Source organism: Hyla sarda, chromosome 10 (assembly GCF_029499605.1).
Source record: "Hyla sarda isolate aHylSar1 chromosome 10, aHylSar1.hap1, whole genome shotgun sequence".
Lineage (NCBI taxonomy): Eukaryota > Metazoa > Chordata > Amphibia > Anura > Hylidae > Hyla > Hyla sarda.
Window position 1 is genome coordinate 111,949,018 of NC_079198.1, and position 18,367 is coordinate 111,967,384.

Here is an 18,367-nt window from a genome sequence, read left to right on the forward strand (position 1 = left end):
TTTAGCACCAAAGATTTCTTAGTAATATATTTAGAAAATAACATAATAATAAGTATCACTGAATGTTGCTGAGCAGTCTGCTTCCCGCCCTGGTGTGTCGTGACTTCCCATTTCCCATTACGTTATGTATAGGTGGATGTATGATGATAGGTTAATCTGCTTCTGTAGTATCAGTTTTTTCCTACTTTTTCTTTTTTTTATATAACTAAAGTTCATGAAATGAGATCTCTGAAAAGATTTATTAGTCTATTGGCAGAGGCAGATCCTGGATTTGTTTTAAAGAATAGAGAAACAAACCCAACTGGCTGTAAGATCGGTGTAGACTTAATAAAATAGTGGTTCTTTCACTTGGAAAAAAGTGGATAGATAATCATTACTTAGAACGTGTCCCAGACAGGCTGTCAGATTTAATTCCACATGCTGGAGTCGGACTCTGGGACAGGCAGAACTGGGAGGGTCCCCTGTGAGTTAAGTTTCCTGCCTCCCCCCAACTTTAACACAACCGGTCTTTGTTTTCAGCTTCCCGTGAAAAAACACAGTGGCCAGCCGCTGAGGTGGGTCAGCGGGAGAAATCAGACAAAACATTAGCAGAGGAATTTCAAAGGAAAACAATTAAAATGGAGAGCAAAAAGACTCAAAAAAGAAAGAGGGTGTATATGGAAAAGGATGATAAAGTTGTATCAGTGGTTGAAGTCATACAGGCTACCATAAGACAAAGCATTGGGGCTTCCTCCCAGTTTAGGGTCATAACACTATGGCCTTCAATCATCTGGATAGGTGCTTCAAGAAGGTTAAAACATTTGTCCTATTACTTTTATGGAATATTTGCAACTAAATATTGGAGAATCCATTAAAGTCCATGGTGTGCAAAAGTTTGTGTTTTGGACAGCTTTTCAACAACCTTGCTTGAGTGTGCTTAATGGATTTATTTTGTTTATATTTTCTCTTTTTGCAACCTTGGTAGGAAGAGCACAAAAACCATCAGATTTAAGGGTAATTTAGATTGGAATAAAAAAAAAAAAAGCAAGTTTAAGTGTCCCAATTCACAAAAAGTTATAAGTTTATTCTCTACTGTAAGAATAAAGACCAATGCGTGCAGTGCCTCACGTAACCGCAAAATGAACACGTTAAGTGACCGCGAAGAAGCATGCTTTTCATGTGCTTCACTATATGGCACATAACGCACAATTAGGAGCAGCAATACTTATACGTTCTATAGTGTTGTGTTCTGCTGTTACAGGGAACCCATGGGTAACCTAGCCTCTCACTCATAAGGGATTAAGTAAATATGTTTTTTGCAGGACTAGAGACACTTGTATAAGTGAAGGGAATGGAGGGTCAATAGTTCAATACTGAAGCTGTAAACCATTGGAAAAACTGCTGCCATTCAGCTAAGGCTATAAAAACTTGTAAACTCTGATTGTTAGCTTAAACTTTAAAAATGACTATGGGATTCTACTAGGGAAATCATGTTTTATAATAAATGCCCCTTCCTGGATCCTCCCACTGCCCTATCTTCAGCAGCAGATCAGCACACACAAAGGAGAAGGCAGCAGCTTCTGCCCAACTACCTCTCTCTGCTAGAAGAGCTTAGAAGAACTTGGTGGAACAGCTTCTTGGATTCAACTGTAAGTGTTTATAAATACATACGCATATTTATACAGAGGAGTTGGAAGTACAAAAAAACGTCGGAGTCGGAACATTTATTTACCGACTCCACAGCCCTGGAAAAGACGGAAGTTGAACGGAGACTCCCCTAAAATAACGGACACCTGACAGACCCCATTCAGTCAATGGCATCCATCGGGACCTGAAAAGGAAGGAACGCAGCAGTGATGTGTACGTAGCCTTACTGATCAAGAAGCAGCTCTTACTGATTTCTCTGATCATAGAAAACGGAGCGGCTGCTATCTTAGGTTTACTGTATTTTATCTTTACTGCACCTGAGACGGCGTGGCAAAAAGCACCATAAGGCTAAGTTTCCACTTGGTTTCTTTTCTCTCAGTTACTGGAAAACTGCCACTGCAGTTTTTGAGCCAAAGTCAGAAGTGGATCCATAAGGGAGGCGAAGTGTAAGTCCTTCCTTTATACGTCCTATTCTATTTGAATACACTTCTGGCTTTGGCTCAAAAACTGCAGTGGCAGTGTTACAAAAACTGCCAGGAAAAAAACAAGTGGAAACTTAGCCTAATCTTTATGCTGCCTGGGAGGGTGTGGCAGGGGGGATATAGTCTCTGATTTTCCACTCACATCCAGACTACAGCTATGGGCTACACATCTAGTTTAAATGAGATGTATGGTCCTTTTGAAGGTGTAAGAGCCACATGTGAGGCCACCATTATATGGCAGGTTGTCCATTGCTAATTTAGAGTGTTTATAAAACCTATATAATTTACATTATAAGCCCAGCTTACACAAATTGTGTTCCTGTAGGTGAGAAGTGCCCTGAGCAAAGAGCAAATTCCTGATAAGTTGTTCTGTATTGTATAATTGAAGGTTCTCTTTCTGTTTAGCACATTGTGGCCTCAGTCTCTAAACCATGCAATCTGTTATTTTGCTGGCATCATGGGGTAAAAAAAAGTACATTACCAAAAGTAATGGTTCCACCCACCAATGAATGGCTCTGCCAAACCCGCAAGATATTGATAGAACAGGTACTGCGCAAATAGCGGCCTGTGGAATTCTAACTCCTGAGAAGAGTGTTATTTCCAGTGTAAAAATAACATCTCCGATGACTACACGCGGTGACCTCACTTTTTCCTTCTGCTTTAACACATAAGGTGTCTGTGAGAACTAGTTCTGTGGATTAGGGAACACGTTCATTGCCTGCAGGTTCAGAGACTATGGTCTTGCTTACATGGCCTTGCACTTAGGTTTGCACATTTAGAATCGTATGGAATTCTGCATATTAGGTACAGGATTTACAGTCTCATAGTTGGACACTTGATTCAGGTTTGTGTTGTTGAAAGCTTTGATAAGTCTAAGTACATCATTACTTTATATGTTCAATTACATTTTATATTCTGAAATAAATATGCAATGTGTGAACCCTGCTTTAATTAAAAATTTTAGCAGGCATCATTGCATGTAGTTACTTCCTTTTAAAGGGAATGTGTCTTTAGAAAATGACTCATGGTTTAAACATTAAACGTCTTTTTAAGAATGTTTAGTGAGGCTTTTTCTACATTAAACATTTTCAATGTCTATATTCTTATGTTCTGGCCACTGAGCCTAATAGTGATCTGACCCTTCCTGTTCTATAAAGAGAACTTCTGCAGTCTCTTTACTGATACATTTCTTTTAATCCCTAAGGTTGATTTTGCATTCATTACATCAGTTTTTTTCTAGACATACCGTATGTAATATGGATATTTTATATCCTCTGTATGTCATTTATATTGTATCTGTATTTCAAAGTATAGCTAACTTTCCTCCCAAGAAGACATCAGTATTTACTGTACAGAAATAAGGGTACAATACTGATATCCTATTTATGGCAATTTATCTGTGATATTGCCGTAGTTCGGGTCTGTATTAGGCTAAGTTTCCACTTTTTATTTCTGGCAGTTTTTGGATATCTGCCACTGCAGTTTTTGAGCCAAAGTCAGAAGTGTATTCAAAAGGAATAGGACATATAAAGAAAGGGCTTATACGTCTACTCCCTTATGGATCCACTTCTGACTTTGACTCAAAAACTGCAGTGGCAGTTTTCCAAAAACTGCCAGAAATAAAAAGTGGAAACCTAGTCTTACTGATGTATACCCATACACTAATATGAAACATCCTGAGTGTGGGAGCTAGGAGAACATTACTGCTTTTGTTGGATGCAGACTGCTAACAATTTTAGCTGACAGAAACATGTTGACCTCATACAAAATTATGAAATCTAATGCAGCTTTTTCATTAAATTTCTGTCGAAATCCTGCTGAATAAATTCCCAAGAATCATGTAATCACATAGATATGTTTTTTGCTTCAAACTGCTCTGAAGACTAGAAACAGACCCCTTTCTGCTGTAAGGGATGGATAGTAATATCTTGTTTATATCCTAAGACTTTCAGAATAGAGCGTGTTGATTGTTGTATCTGTGCTTGGTTAGTGATATGCTCTATGGTTCCTCTGTTTTAGGGTTCATGCAGCTACTGTATAAAATAACAATGCAATAGGAAATGATGCATCCTGGCTCCCTAACTAACAATTAGTAGCCTACAGGCATATTTTGCACCAGATACATTGTCAAAAGTAGTTTTTGAGAACTGTGCCCTATTTAATTTGTACGAACCCTTAATCTGTTGCATTTGGAATTGTTTGCATTCCCTGTTACACCTGTCATGAGAAGCCATAAATTTGTGCAACTAATTAAAATTTAAAAGTAAATTTTAAACCCTTAACCCCTGAGCTGGTACGTAACGCACCAGGACGTACATTTACGTCCTATTCATAACCGCGAGCATAGGAGCGATGCTCGTGTCATGCGCGGCAGGTCCCGGCTGCTGATAGCAGCGAGGGACCCGCTGGTGTAATGGCGGACATACGCGATCACACGGATGTCCGCCATTAACCCCTCAGATGCCGTGATCAATACAGATCATGGCATCTGCAGCATTGTGGTCACTAAAATGGATGATCGGATCGCCCGCAGCGCTGCCGCAGCGATCCGATCATCCAGAACGGCAAACAGAGGTCCCCTCACCTGCCTCCGCTGCCTTCCACGATCGAGCAGACCAGAGCAGAAGATGACCGATAATACTGATCAGTGCTATGTCCTATACATAGCACTGAACAGTATTAGCAATCGAATGATTGCTATAAATAGTTCCCTATGGGGACTATTAAAGTGTAAAAATAAAAGTAACAAAAGTAAATAAAAAAAAGTACAGATCACGGCGCAAAAAATTAACCCTCATACCGCCGCTTATGGAAAAATGAAAAAGTAGTAGGTCTTCAAAATAGGGGGATTTTAAACGTACTAATTTGGTTAAAAAGTTAGCGATTTTTTTTAAGCGCAACAGTAATAGAAAAGTATGTTATCATGGGTATTATTTTAATCGTATTGTCCCAAAGAATAAAAAACACATGTCATTTCTACCGTAAATTGTACGGCGAGAAAACGAAACCTTACAAAATTTGATAAATGGCGGTTTTCTTTTTAATTTTCCCACACAAATAGTATTTTTTTGGTTGCACCATACACTTTATGGTAAAGTGATTAATGGCATTACAACGGACAACTGGTCACGCAAAAAACAAGCCCTCTTACTACTCAGTGGATGAAAATATAAAAGAGTTATGATTTTTTGAAGGCGAGGAGGAAAAAACGAAAACGTAAAAATAAAATTGTCTGAGTCCTTAAGGCCCAAATGGGCTGAGTCCTTAAGTGGTTAAGAACTTGTTTCTTTTTTTGGTGTAGAAGACAGGTGTTGCAAATTTGGCACATTTTTCTAGATGGGGTCATAAACTGAATAATAAATGTGCATCCGTGTTTCTGGTTCACCATTGGTACATGCAGGTGTTTATCCATCATTGACTGACATTACTTAAATAAACCTCTTTGCAAAATACAGTCCCAAGCATCAGTGTATTTGTGAACTGAATTTGCCACATCACTCAGCACCTGTCAATGCTAAAGAGGAGAGATGTACAGGTCCATAATGGAGGAGAGGCAGCACTGTAAGGGGGTGGGGAAGAGAATAGGCTAGGACACCGAAAAACAAAAGCATAGGCCTGTGCTGCATGTGTATGTTTTTAAGGGATAATGTGCCCAATCTAAAGGAACCTTTTGTCAGTTGCCATCAAAGCCCGGTCCAGAAAAGCGCTGACTGACAAGCTTTTGTTTTGCTAATGCACCTTGATTGAGACAGTGAGAGCTCCTGCTCATCCAGGTACAGAGGCGGCTAGAGAGAGATGGAGAGGGCAGACACTTGAGCTTACAAGCCTATTATGTGATGCACAAAGGCTGCACCTGCAATGAGGCCTAGTGTGATTTTTACCATATGCAGTGATAATCCCTCCTCAGGCTCCGAGCCATCTACAGATGATGGCTCTCATCATGTATCCTGCACAGAAGCAATACTCTGCTGTTTCCAGGGTAAAAATGAATGGACAGATACTGAGTAGCACACAGGAGTGCATGCTCCATTCAAAAATAAAATAAATAGGAATATACAGTGGTCCCTCAACATACGATGGTAATCCGTTCCAAATGAACCGTTTGTTGAAACCATCGTATGTTGAGGGATCCGTGCAATGAAAAGTATAGGACAGTGGTCTACAACCTGCGGACCTTCAGATGTTGCAAAACTACAACTCCCAGCATGCCCGGACAGCCAACGGCTGTCCGGGCATGCTGGGAGTTGTAGTTTTGCAACATCTGGAGGTCCGCAGGTTGAAGACCACTGGTATTGGAAGTTATACTCACCTGTCCTCGCCGCTCCGGACCGTCACCGTTCGTCACCGCTGCCCTGGAAGTCGCCATCCATCGCTGTCGCCGCATCCTCTGGGTGTCCCCGATGCTCCGGGAAGGTCTCTACTGCCTGGGAACGTCGCTCTCCGTCGCCGCCATCACGTCTCTACGCACGCCGCTCCTATTGGATGACAGGACGGCGTGCCCAGCGACGTGATGACGTCGATGGAGAGCGCCGACGATGCAGGGGAACCCGAAGAGGACTCGCCGGAGCTCCGAGGACAGGTAAGTGATCGTCAGCGGACCACACGGGGCACCGTAAACGGCTATCAGGTGGCAGCTGAAGCAGTCTGCGCTGCCGGATAGCCGTTTTATACGATGGCCCCGACATACAAAAGCATCGCATGTTGATGCTGCCTTCAACATGCAATGGCCTCTGAAAGGCCATTGTATGTTGAAATGATCGTATGTCGGGGCCATCGTAGGTCGGAGGGTCACTGTACATCTATCGGCTAGAATATAAAATTAGTAGTTCCTCCTTGAGCTTCCAAAACATGTGACCTGTCGAGGATTTGACTCTTTAAGACCTCTGATGGTATCCTGTAGTATCAGCAGCAGATTCTTTATGTCCTGTAAGTTCTGTGGTGTAGTCTCAATGGTTCGGACTTGTTTCTCTAGCACATACCACAGATAAAATCAATCAAGCTAAGATTCGGGGAATTTGAGGCCAAGTTACCACCATTTATTCTATGTGTTCCTCATTCTTGAAAAATATTAGCAGTGTGGTCAGAACACTATCCTGCAGAAAGAGGCCACTGTAATTAGGGGACCCCACTTACATGAGGGGGGGGGGGGGGTCTGTACAATGTTAATTAGATGGTACATGTCACAGTAACATCCAAATGATGTCCGGACCCAAGGTTTCCAGGAGAACAGCTGTTGGAATACCTGGCAGTAGCAGTTGAACTACCTGGATAGCATCCATGGAAATTGCTCCTAGTAGCTGTACTAATACCTGACTGCAGCTGTGAAAATATCTGTTGGTAGATATAAAATGATGTGTGAATAACTATTCTGACAGCTTTTGATTCAGCTGGTTGCTCGGAACTAGGCCCTAGGATGGAATCTCAGGCAGTATCAGCTGGGCTCTGTCTATGCCTGGTAACTCTGTAATATTGTCCCTTCCACTTCTTTAGATAACAGGAGGTTTTAATTAGTGTAAAGCATTATATTTCCTTTTTCTGTTGTCTAAAACTGGCTATATCTTAGGCCCTGTACACACTACAGAGATTCTGTGTGGAATTTCCACTAGAAAATTCCCAGCTGAACCTGCTTCCAACAGCCTTCCATTGATCTGAATGGGAATTATGCTTCTCAGTTCAAATGTAAGAAGTTCAGTGGCAGAACTTCAGATGAGGAATTTGATCCCGGTGGAAGACTGAACTGTATTGGAGTCAATGGGATGGTGCTTACTGCCCGTGTGGCAATCGGCACTGATTCCGCCAGAGGCTGCTGCACGTGGAATTACGCTCTGAATTATTCGGAGTGGAATTTCCATAGTGTGTATGGGTCCTTTTAAAGTTTTCATATTCAAGTACTAGGTTCTAAAACCTCTGAAACATACAAGCTGTTCTAAACCTTGAAGCAGAATGTGTACGCAATACCATATGCCCCTTATAATACCTTTCTGACCCAACATTTCAAATACATGACAGGTAATGTTGAGCCACACTAGAAAATAAAATCTAATAGAGAGATAACCAAGTTTCATGGTTGTTAGCTTACTTTCTGCTGAGCAATGCTACGGGCAAAGGAGCAGACAGGGAATGAATACAGTCACCTCACTGATTAGATTTATTGCAACAGCTCTCGGTGGTGAACTGGCAGAAGCACTGAGGAAAACTGGGAATCGTAGTTCTGAGGAAGTGCAACCAGGTAGTTGTTAGCCACAGCAGTGAAACACCTGTTTACTGGTTTAATATTTGAGAAAGAGAAGAAATGTCTTTGTATCTGCTTTCTATTAAGTCACACTATTTTATTACAGAACCCCATCTTGAATGTCAAAGATTCATGTGGCTGACCATAAAACCTCAACATGTTCTGGAGAACCTCCCTCATACCCTGGTAACCTGCTCCAGGCATGCTTGGCTCTGTGCAGACAATTGCCTATGCTGAACATGCCATAATCCTCTCCACTGGACCTAAATACAGAATTGTATAACATATATGTTATACATAGAGATGGTGTTATGCAGATCTCAGCAGAGCAGTCACTGTAATAATCTATGCAGACTATGGTTATAAAAAATAAAGAGGAAACTAAAGACGTGATAATACCAGCACTTTAGTATATTAAGCAGTTTATATGGAACAGAAAAACGCTTAGGATTGCAATGAATTTAGTCTGCATTTAACTTTACTGTGAAACAATGACAGAAGGAAACAACATATATATATATATATATATATATATATATATATATATATACACCCCAATAAAGGTAGAAGCGGCACTCCAATGGTGAAAAATAAATTGTAGTTTAGTCAGACATCTGTGCAAAAGAGCGACGTTTCGGCTTAACAATAAAGCCTTTCTCAAGCATTCTCATGCTTGAGAAAGGCTTTATTGTTAAGCCGAAACGTCGCTCTTTTGCATAGATGTGTGAATAAACTACAATTTATTTTTCACTATTGGAGTGCCGCTTCTACCTTTATTGGATATTATTTGGGAATCGGTCTGTTCTTAAAGCTGAGCACCCAGACGGATCAGGAATCCCTACCGCGGTGCTCCTCTTCACCTACATTGCTATATATGACGTTGAACCCTCTTAAGGAATTAATATTAAAGCACAACAACAAGAAGTTCGAAATAAGTAGTAGTCCAACTTACCCTCCTTAGGAGTCACCCGTGAAGCCTGTTCTGTATGTGAAGGTGCAGTATAGCCCATTGATGAAATACCTGGATGTAAAGAAAGCATATGTACATATTACTACTGAGGAAATACACACTGGATACTTCTGAATGTCAGGCATCTTAATACATAGTAGATGATGAACATGACTGCTCACAATAGGGGAGATTTATCAAAATCTGTCCACAGGAAATGTTGCTGAGTTGCCTTGAGTTGAGCAGCCAATCAGATCGCTTATTTCATTTTTCAGAGGCCTTTTCAAAAATGAAGGAAGCGATCTTTTACTCTAGACAGGTTATAATACATCTCTCCCAATAAGGCTATCTGTTCTCTGTAAGCCTTGTTTCAAATACAGTTCTTAGTCTGTAGAATAAACCATTTGTTCTCTCTTGATAATTCTTTCCAATAGTTATACAACATATAAATACAAGAAACAAATGTTCTCTCTATCCAGGTTTATTGTATATGACTTTACTTCTGGTACTTACATAGCAACAGTAACAAGCACAAAGCCTTAATTCCTAACACCACAGTCTACCCTGAGAAGAAGGTATAGAGATGGGCGGCATGAATAAGACACGGTTGATACAATACAGCAATGGTATGTATACATTTAACAGAAAATTGTTGTCTCTTTAGGAAAATTCCTTCTTAAGCCTTGGTCACATACTTTCTTTATGTCCAATATGTATACCTGATAGATCTTCCGATACATAGGTTAAAGGGAGTCTGCGACATTGGCATCATGGGCAATGATAGCATCAATTTAATGGATGTCATGAAAAGCTCATGACCTATGTTCAATGGATACTTAACAGTTTTAATACAGTGAGTAAATATGTAAAGTAAATATGCTATTCCATAACTTTTTTCTCTTTTTTTTTGCAAAATCATTGGAACAAATAAACTCTTTTGGCCTTCATGTGGCAGCGAAAGTCTATGGACATATTTAGCATATATGTTGGGAGCTTTAAAGAAGCATAATGTTAATAGGACCTTTTAAACACTAGTATTTATAAAATTGTTCTCAAATCTTAGTTTTCATTCTGGACACTAAGCTTTAGGCTAAGTCTCCACTAGTTTGTTTGTCCTGCATTTTTAGGGATTAAAAAAAACGCCTGAAAAATCGCCAGTGCAATGTACGTCATCATGCGTTTTTTCTGGTGTATTTTCTGGCGTTTTTTCCGGCTTTTTTTCATTTGTGTGGAAATTGCACCTTGGAGTTTTTTTTGGTACCCAAAATTTGTTGGGTACCGAAAAAAAAAAAGGATGCAGCAGTGATGGAAATTTTTTTATTAAACGCAATGTATATATTTTAAAACCCAATTTTTATTATTTTTTAATAAAGTGTGTGTGTTTCACTTTTTTTTCTAAATTTTAACATTTTTTATGTAGTACTACTACTCCCAGCATGGAACAGACTGTTCCATGCTGGGAGTGGTAGTACCTGTACTATAGACATATCGCCCCGGGTCTCAGTCCTGACACCCGATGCGATCGTCCATAATATAGCAGAGAAGTGAGTGGCTCTATACAGCGCTCGCCTCTCCGCACTATACTCCGGCCAGTGATGTCAATAGAAATTCATATCACTCATTCATATTTTCTGCCCAGAGCTGTGACTGGCCGGATGGTTGCAGCCAATCACAGCTCTGAGGAAAAGATGAATGAATGAGTGGCCGGCCCGGAGTATAGTGCAGAGCAGGGATGCGAGCGATGTATACAGCCGCTCCATCTCTGCTATAGACAGGACGATCACAGAGGGTGTCAGTAGTGATACACGCTGCGATCTGTTCTTATCGGCAAGTATTACTACTCCCAACATGGAGCACACTCTGCTCCATGCTGGGAGCTGTAGTACCTGCATTAATAGACAGATCGCAGTGAGTGTAACTTCTGACACCCGCTGCGATCTGTCTATTAATGCAGGTACTACAGCTCCCAGCATGAGGCAGAGTGTGCTCCACGTTGGGAATAGTAGTAGCTGCAGTTATGGAAAGATCACGGCGGATGTCACTCCTCTTGACACCTGCTGTGATCCTCCTGTATAATGTATGGATGCTGCCGGCGCTCTACTATGGTCCCCTGCACGCCATATATATACACACTCCGATTTCACACAAAGAGCTGTGATTGGCTGGAACCATCTGGCCAATCACAGCTCTGTGGGAAATATGAATAAGTGTAAATATTCGTCAGGGCAGGGGACGATAGAAGAGCGGCCGCCACATCTATCTGTCTATTAGTACAGGTACTACTACTCCCATCATGGAACAGTGTGTTCCATGCTGGGAGTAGTAGTACTAACTAAAATAAATGTAAAAAATAAAGCAAAAAAAGTTAAAAACCCACACACAATACATTTTTATAATTGTCAGCTACATTTTTATTTCCCCGCACACATAAATTGATCCCTGTTTAAAAAGTAATAAAACATTTTTTTTAAAAGAATATAAATTTCATTAGATACAATTTTTTCCTTCACTACTGTATATTTAAAAAAAAAATTTTATAAGGGTACCCTACAAAATTTTATCTCCATCATTTTTTTGAATCGCTAAAGTCCAAAAAAGATTAAAAACCGCCTGCAAAAACGCCAAAGTTAAACCCCACATATCGTTTTTCTTGGAGTTTTCTCACTCCCATAGACTTCTATTGGAGCAAAACGCAACGATTTTGTGAAAAAACACTGGTTTGAGCGACATACAGCGTTTTTTTCAAAACGCCCAAGGAGCTGAAAAAAACAAAAAAAGTGAAAAAGTGCCAAAAGGATTAAAAAAACGCCAAGTGGAATTCGACATTTGCGATTTCTCATTGATTTACAGCTAATATCTGGCCGCAGCGTTTTTTGGCCAAAAAAACATAATGCGGCAGAATTGGCGTTTTTCTTGGCGTTTTGCAAAAAAAAAAAAACAAGTGGAGACTTAGCCTAATAGTGGTCTGCCCCTTCTCTTCACAAGCAGGATTACAATGTAAGGTGACACCAAAATAGTTAAAAATGGTTCAGGCCATTCACAATATATGATGGTCACAACTCCCCTCCTCCCCCTTCCTACACAACGACTTCTGCACAGTTCTTAGAGCATGCCAACAACACTACTACAGAAGCCAATAGAGTCATCTCCAGTTTAATGATTCATTTGTCCATTTGGGCTGCTATAAAGTATTTCTCTAAATGCTTTGAAGAATGCTCAGGCAACATCAACATCTTCTCTGCCTCCATAATTGGGTACAAAAAATATAATAAAAAAAAAAAAAAACATTAAACTCAGAAAATAAAAACAGATTAGAAAAAAAAAAAAAACAAATGTTTTAGCTTCTGGATCTAGTTAGGAAAAAAAAACCTGAAACCTGTTTTATGCTACCTGTACCAAGGAGAGCATGAAACACAGGCTGCCCTATGACAACGTTCTATGACTTACATGGAACAAATGTACTGTTTCAGAGCAACTCTAGTCGTATCTTTGGCCAGAAACAGGGTTCTGAACAGGGCCGGCCCTAGCCATAGGCAGAATAGGCCGCTGCCTAGAGCATCCCCTTGATGAGGGCACCACCTGTGGCACAGTTTTTTTGTGCTGGCTCCTCTATCCGGGCATCAGGAGCACAGCACTGTTACATCACATACACAGTAATTATTACAGTCTATATGATGTGACAGTGCTGAGCTCCTGTTGGCCAGATAGAGAAACATTGTATCGCCGCGGCACGCTCCTCCTCGGCATGATTGTCCAGAGCTCAAGTTGACCAACTCAGAATCATGTTTACCCCTCCCTCTGCCTTCTCCCCAAGCCAGCATACTAGATGGTAAAGGACATTTGACGATGTCACCATTCAGTGACCAGTTACATGTTGTTGGGCGGAGCTAAAGTGAAGGTCACATGTTGCAGTGTCACCCTAGTCATAAGGTAATTTCATGAGGAGGAGGTCACCTTAGTAGTAAAGTGAGTACATAAGGGTGCGGTTTGTTACAGTGAGTCACCCCAGTAGTAAGGTGGGGTGTGTCAAAGAGTGGAGCCAATGGACAGGATCAAGGGGGCGGCAAAATAAGTATTTGCCTAGGGTGGCAAAAATCCTTGCACCAGCCATGGTTTCCAGTAATCTTGGTGATCCTGACCCTGACAGATCTCTTCTTAAATGCAAATAGGAGACATCTGTCAATCAGGGTCAAGAACTGCCCCATGACTTGGAGCCCCTTTCCCGGATGATGATACCACTATAATTACTATGGCACATCTGTTCAGAGTAAATCCTACATGGAGCTAATGACAAGTTCAAATATTTTCAAATCAACTAGTGCTGTAAATTACTTCTATATAAAAATCTAAATTCTTCCAGTACTTGGCTGCTGTATGCACCAGAGGAAGTTGTGTAGTTCTTTCCAGTCTGACCACAGTGCTCTCTGCTGACACCTCTGTCCGTGTCAGGAACTGCCCAGGGCAGGAGAGGTTTGCTATGGGGATTTTTCTTCTGCTCTGGACAGTCCCTGACACGGACAGAGGTGGCAGAGGAGCACTGTGGTCAGACTGGTAAGAACTACACAACTTCCTCTGGAGCATACAGCAGCTAATAAGCACTGGAAGGATTTAGAGTATTATATAGAAGTGATTTCAAATCTGTATAATGTTAGTTTTCCACCAGAGTACCCCTTTAAGCCCATATTCCATAATAGGGGTTATATAAAAGACATCACCTTATAAAAATGCAGTGCTCTAAAGCTGAATACTTCTTGAATATTATTACTGATTTATAGGAATCTTCACCAAAACCATGAATTCCTTGATTCTTCTGGAAAAACTCACCAATGGACACATGTTTGAGGGTGTCAGCTCTGTTAACATAAAAAAACTAATTCTACACTGTTCCAGTTGCTAGAAATGTTTACAAAATCACAAGTGACATTCCTGGTTCATATATGAACCAAAATCTGGAACCAATTGTCACATGAGCAGCTGGCACTCCTCCTCCTAATACAGTACTGCACTGAGAGCGGGAATGTTTTCTCTACTGTAAATTACGAGGATCTTCTACATCAAGGAGTCTGTTGTTTCTTTGAAAGCATAATATCTTCAACAGCATACTACAGGGCTGGTGCAAGGATTTTTGCAAAAAAATCTTGTCGGATCTGTAAACATGTGAACATGTTCCCCCAATACCGCCATACCGTGACTGCATAACACCACCAGAACAGAACAATACCGCCATTTCGTGACTGCATAACACCACCATACCAGAAAAGAACAATACCGCCATACAGTGACTGCATAACACCACCATACCAGAACAGAACAAAACCGCCATATCGTGACTGCATAACACCACCATACCAGAACAGAAAAATACCACCATACCATGACTGAATAACACTGCCATACCAGAACAGAACAATACCACCATACCATGACTGAATAACACTGCCATACCAGAAAAGAACAATACTGCCATACCATGACTGAATAACCCTGCCATACCAGAAAAGAACAATACTGCCATACCATGACTGAATAACCCTGCCATACCAGAAAAGAACAATACCGCCATACTGTGACTGCATAACACCACCATACCAGTACAGAACAATACCATGACTGCATAACACTGCCAGAACAGAACAATACTGCCATACAGTGACTGAATAACACTGCCATACCAGAAAAGTACAATACCGCCATACTGTGACTGCATACCACCACCAGAACAGAACAGTACCCCCATACCGTGACTGCCTAACACCACCATACCAGAACAGAACAATACCACCATACCATGACTGAATAACACTGCCATACCAGAACAGAACAATACCGCCATACCATGACTGAATAACATTGCCATACCAGAAAAGAACAATACCCCCATACTGTGACTGCATAACACCACCATACCAGAACAGAACAATACCACCATACCATGACTGAATAACACCACCAGAACAGAACAATACCACCATACCATGACTGAATAACACTGCCATACCAGAAAAGAACAATACTGCCATACCATGACTGAATAACCCAGCCATACCAGAAAAGAACAATACCACCATACTGTGAATGCATAACACCACCATACCAGTACAGAACAATACCATGACTGCATAACACTGCCATACCAGATCAGAACAATACCACAATACTGTGACTGCATAACACCACCAGAACAGGACAATACCGCCATATAGTGACTGCATAACACCATCATAACAGAACAATACCACCATACCGTGACTTCATAACACCGCCATAACAGAACAATACAGCCATACCGTGACTAAATAACACTGCCATACCAGAAAAGAACAATACCGCCATACTGTGACTGCATAACACCACCAGAACAGAACAATACCACCATACCTTGACTGCATAACACCACCAGAACAGAACAATACCACCATACTGTGACAGAATAACACCACCAGAACAGAACAATACCGCCATACCATGACTGAATAACACTGCCATACCAGAAAAGAACAATACCACCATACTGTGACTGCATAACACCACCATACCAGTACAGAACAATACCGCTTTACCATGACTGAATAACACTGCCATACCAGAAAAGAACAATACTGCCATACCATGACTGAATAACACTGCCATACCAGAAAAGAACAATACCGCCATACTGTGACTGCATAACACCACCATACAAGTACAGAACAATACCATGACTGCATAACACTGCCATACCAGATCAGAACAATACCACAATACTGTGACTGCATAACACCACCAGAACAGGACAATACCGCCATATAGTGACTGCATAACACCACCATACCAGAACAGGACAATACCGCCATATAGTGACTGCATAACACCACCATAACAGAACAATACCACCATACCGTGACTTCATAACACCGCCATACCAGAACAGAACAATACCGCCATACCGTGACTGATTAACACTACCATACCAGAAAAGAACAATACCGCCATACTGGGACTGCATAACACCACCATACCAGAACAGGACAATACCGCCATACCGTGACTGCATAACACCAACAGAACAGAACAATACCGCCATACCGTGACTGCATAACACCACCATACCGGAACAATACCACTATACCGTGACTGAATAACAACGCCAGTACAGAACAATACTGCCATACCCTGACTGAATAACAACGCCAGAACAGAACAATACTGCCATACCCTGACTGAATGACAACGCCATACTTGTACAGAACAATACCGCCATACTGTGACTAACACTGCAAAAACACATACCTTGACTGAATAACTTTGCAATAACACACATCTACACACACACATAAATATCTATCTTAAACACCCCTCCCATGCAGTGTATATTTCTAACACATGAATGATATATACAGTTATGGCTGTAAATGTTGAAAATGAAGTATTTCTCACAGTATTTCTTGCAGTAACACATGTTTTGCTATACACATGTTTATTCCCTTTGTGTGTATTGGAACTAAACCAAAAAAGGGAGGAAAAAAGCAAATTGGACATAATGTCACACCAAACTCCAAAAATGGTCTGGACAAAATTATTGGCAGCCTTTTAGCCTGGATCTGCTACTTCACCATATGGAATTGAGGTTGGGGACACTTTCCAGAGGTAGCTGTGGATAACCCATAAATGTCTATGGGAATATCTCTTTAAATCTTGACAATCACTTGCTCTGCACATGCTCCGTAAGCTCAAATTGTGTGTTGGAAATGTGGGGAGGTTCAGGTAACTTCTATTAGTGCACGTCACAAGCACTGATCTACAACACTGATGATGTGGAATATTTAAATGATCCCTTGATCTGCAGTCAGACAGGCTAGAACATTTGTAAACAAGATATGGAGAAATCTTAAAGGGGTTATCCAGGAAAAAACTTTTTTTTATATATATATATCAACTGGCTCCAGAAAATTAAACAGGATTTGTAAATTACTTCTATTAAAAAATATTAATCCTTTCAGTACTTATGAGCTGCTGAAGTTGAGTTGTTCTTTTCTGTCTAAGTGCTCTCTGATGACACCTGTCTCGGGAACTGTCCAGACTAGAAGCAAATCCCCATAGCAAACATCTTCTACTCTGTACAGTTCCCGAGACAAGCAGAGATGTCAGCAGAGAGCACTGTTGCCAGACAGAAAAGAACAACTCAACTTCAGCAGCTGATAATTATTGGAAGGATTATGATTTTTTAATAGAAGTAATTTACAAATCTGTTTAACTTTCTGGAGCCAGTTGAGATATATATATATATACATATATATATATAGATGCAAATCATAAAATGTTGCAGTATCTTGTAATACCTTTTTTATTGGACTAACAGCATTTTGTAGAGACAAGCTTTCGGGATTCCTCTCTTTATCAAGTCCAAAGCAAGGGAGGAATCCCGAAAGCGTGTCTCTACAAAATGCTGTTAGTCCAATATAAAAGGTATTACAAGATACTGCAACATTTTATGATTTGCATCTATATATTTATATATAAGTTTTTTCCTTAAATACCCCTTTAAATAGTGAAAAATATTATTTCCTATTAGTGGATTTAGTTCCTAAACTCATGGCGCCACATGAAGTTTGTGAAACAATCCTAACATGGTTTTATGTCAAAACGTCTAATTTTTATTATTCTCGTTCCCCTATAGTCGCCGCACACTTCCTCTCTCTTGTTCTGACATGTGGGTGGGCTGTGTTGTGGGCCGACATGATGCTGAGCTTTCATAGCATATCACAATAACTCATACAAATCTCAAAATATATTTTAAAGGAAAATGTTTGCTGACTGAAGTAATCAATCATCATAAGGGTTAATCTGTACACACAATGCCAACAGTTGCTGCCAGCGTATGGTGACCCCAGTGGCAGCGGGTCAGGGGTCATTAGTGGTTGAGCAGTGTTGGAGATTGGTCAGACCTGTGGCACATGGGATACAGATGTCTGCTTTGTCCAGTGAAAAGGGCGCAGACACAGTTATTTCCTGTTCTGTGCTGTGGGTCGGTAAAGTGCAAAAATGTGAGGTTTGAGTAGTGGGACAGACTGCTGAAGCATCAGACAAATCCAGACTAAC

At 40.7% G+C, this 18,367-nt stretch overlaps 1 protein-coding gene and 1 long non-coding RNA gene across 3 annotated transcripts in view; one reads left to right on the forward strand and one right to left on the reverse strand.

The window, feature by feature from the left end:
- Positions 1 to 18,367, forward strand: part of LOC130294472 (uncharacterized) — a 110,562-nt gene that overhangs the window by 56,466 nt on the left and 35,729 nt on the right. The window lies entirely within an intron of this gene.
- FLI1 (Fli-1 proto-oncogene, ETS transcription factor) overlaps positions 1 to 18,367 on the reverse strand; it is a 116,148-nt gene that overhangs the window by 40,188 nt on the left and 57,593 nt on the right. Inside the window, exon 5 of the mRNA XM_056544308.1 lies at positions 9,293 to 9,361. Coding sequence (XP_056400283.1) covers positions 9,293 to 9,361 — 69 coding nt within the window. The remainder of the gene's footprint in view (positions 1 to 9,292; positions 9,362 to 18,367) is intronic.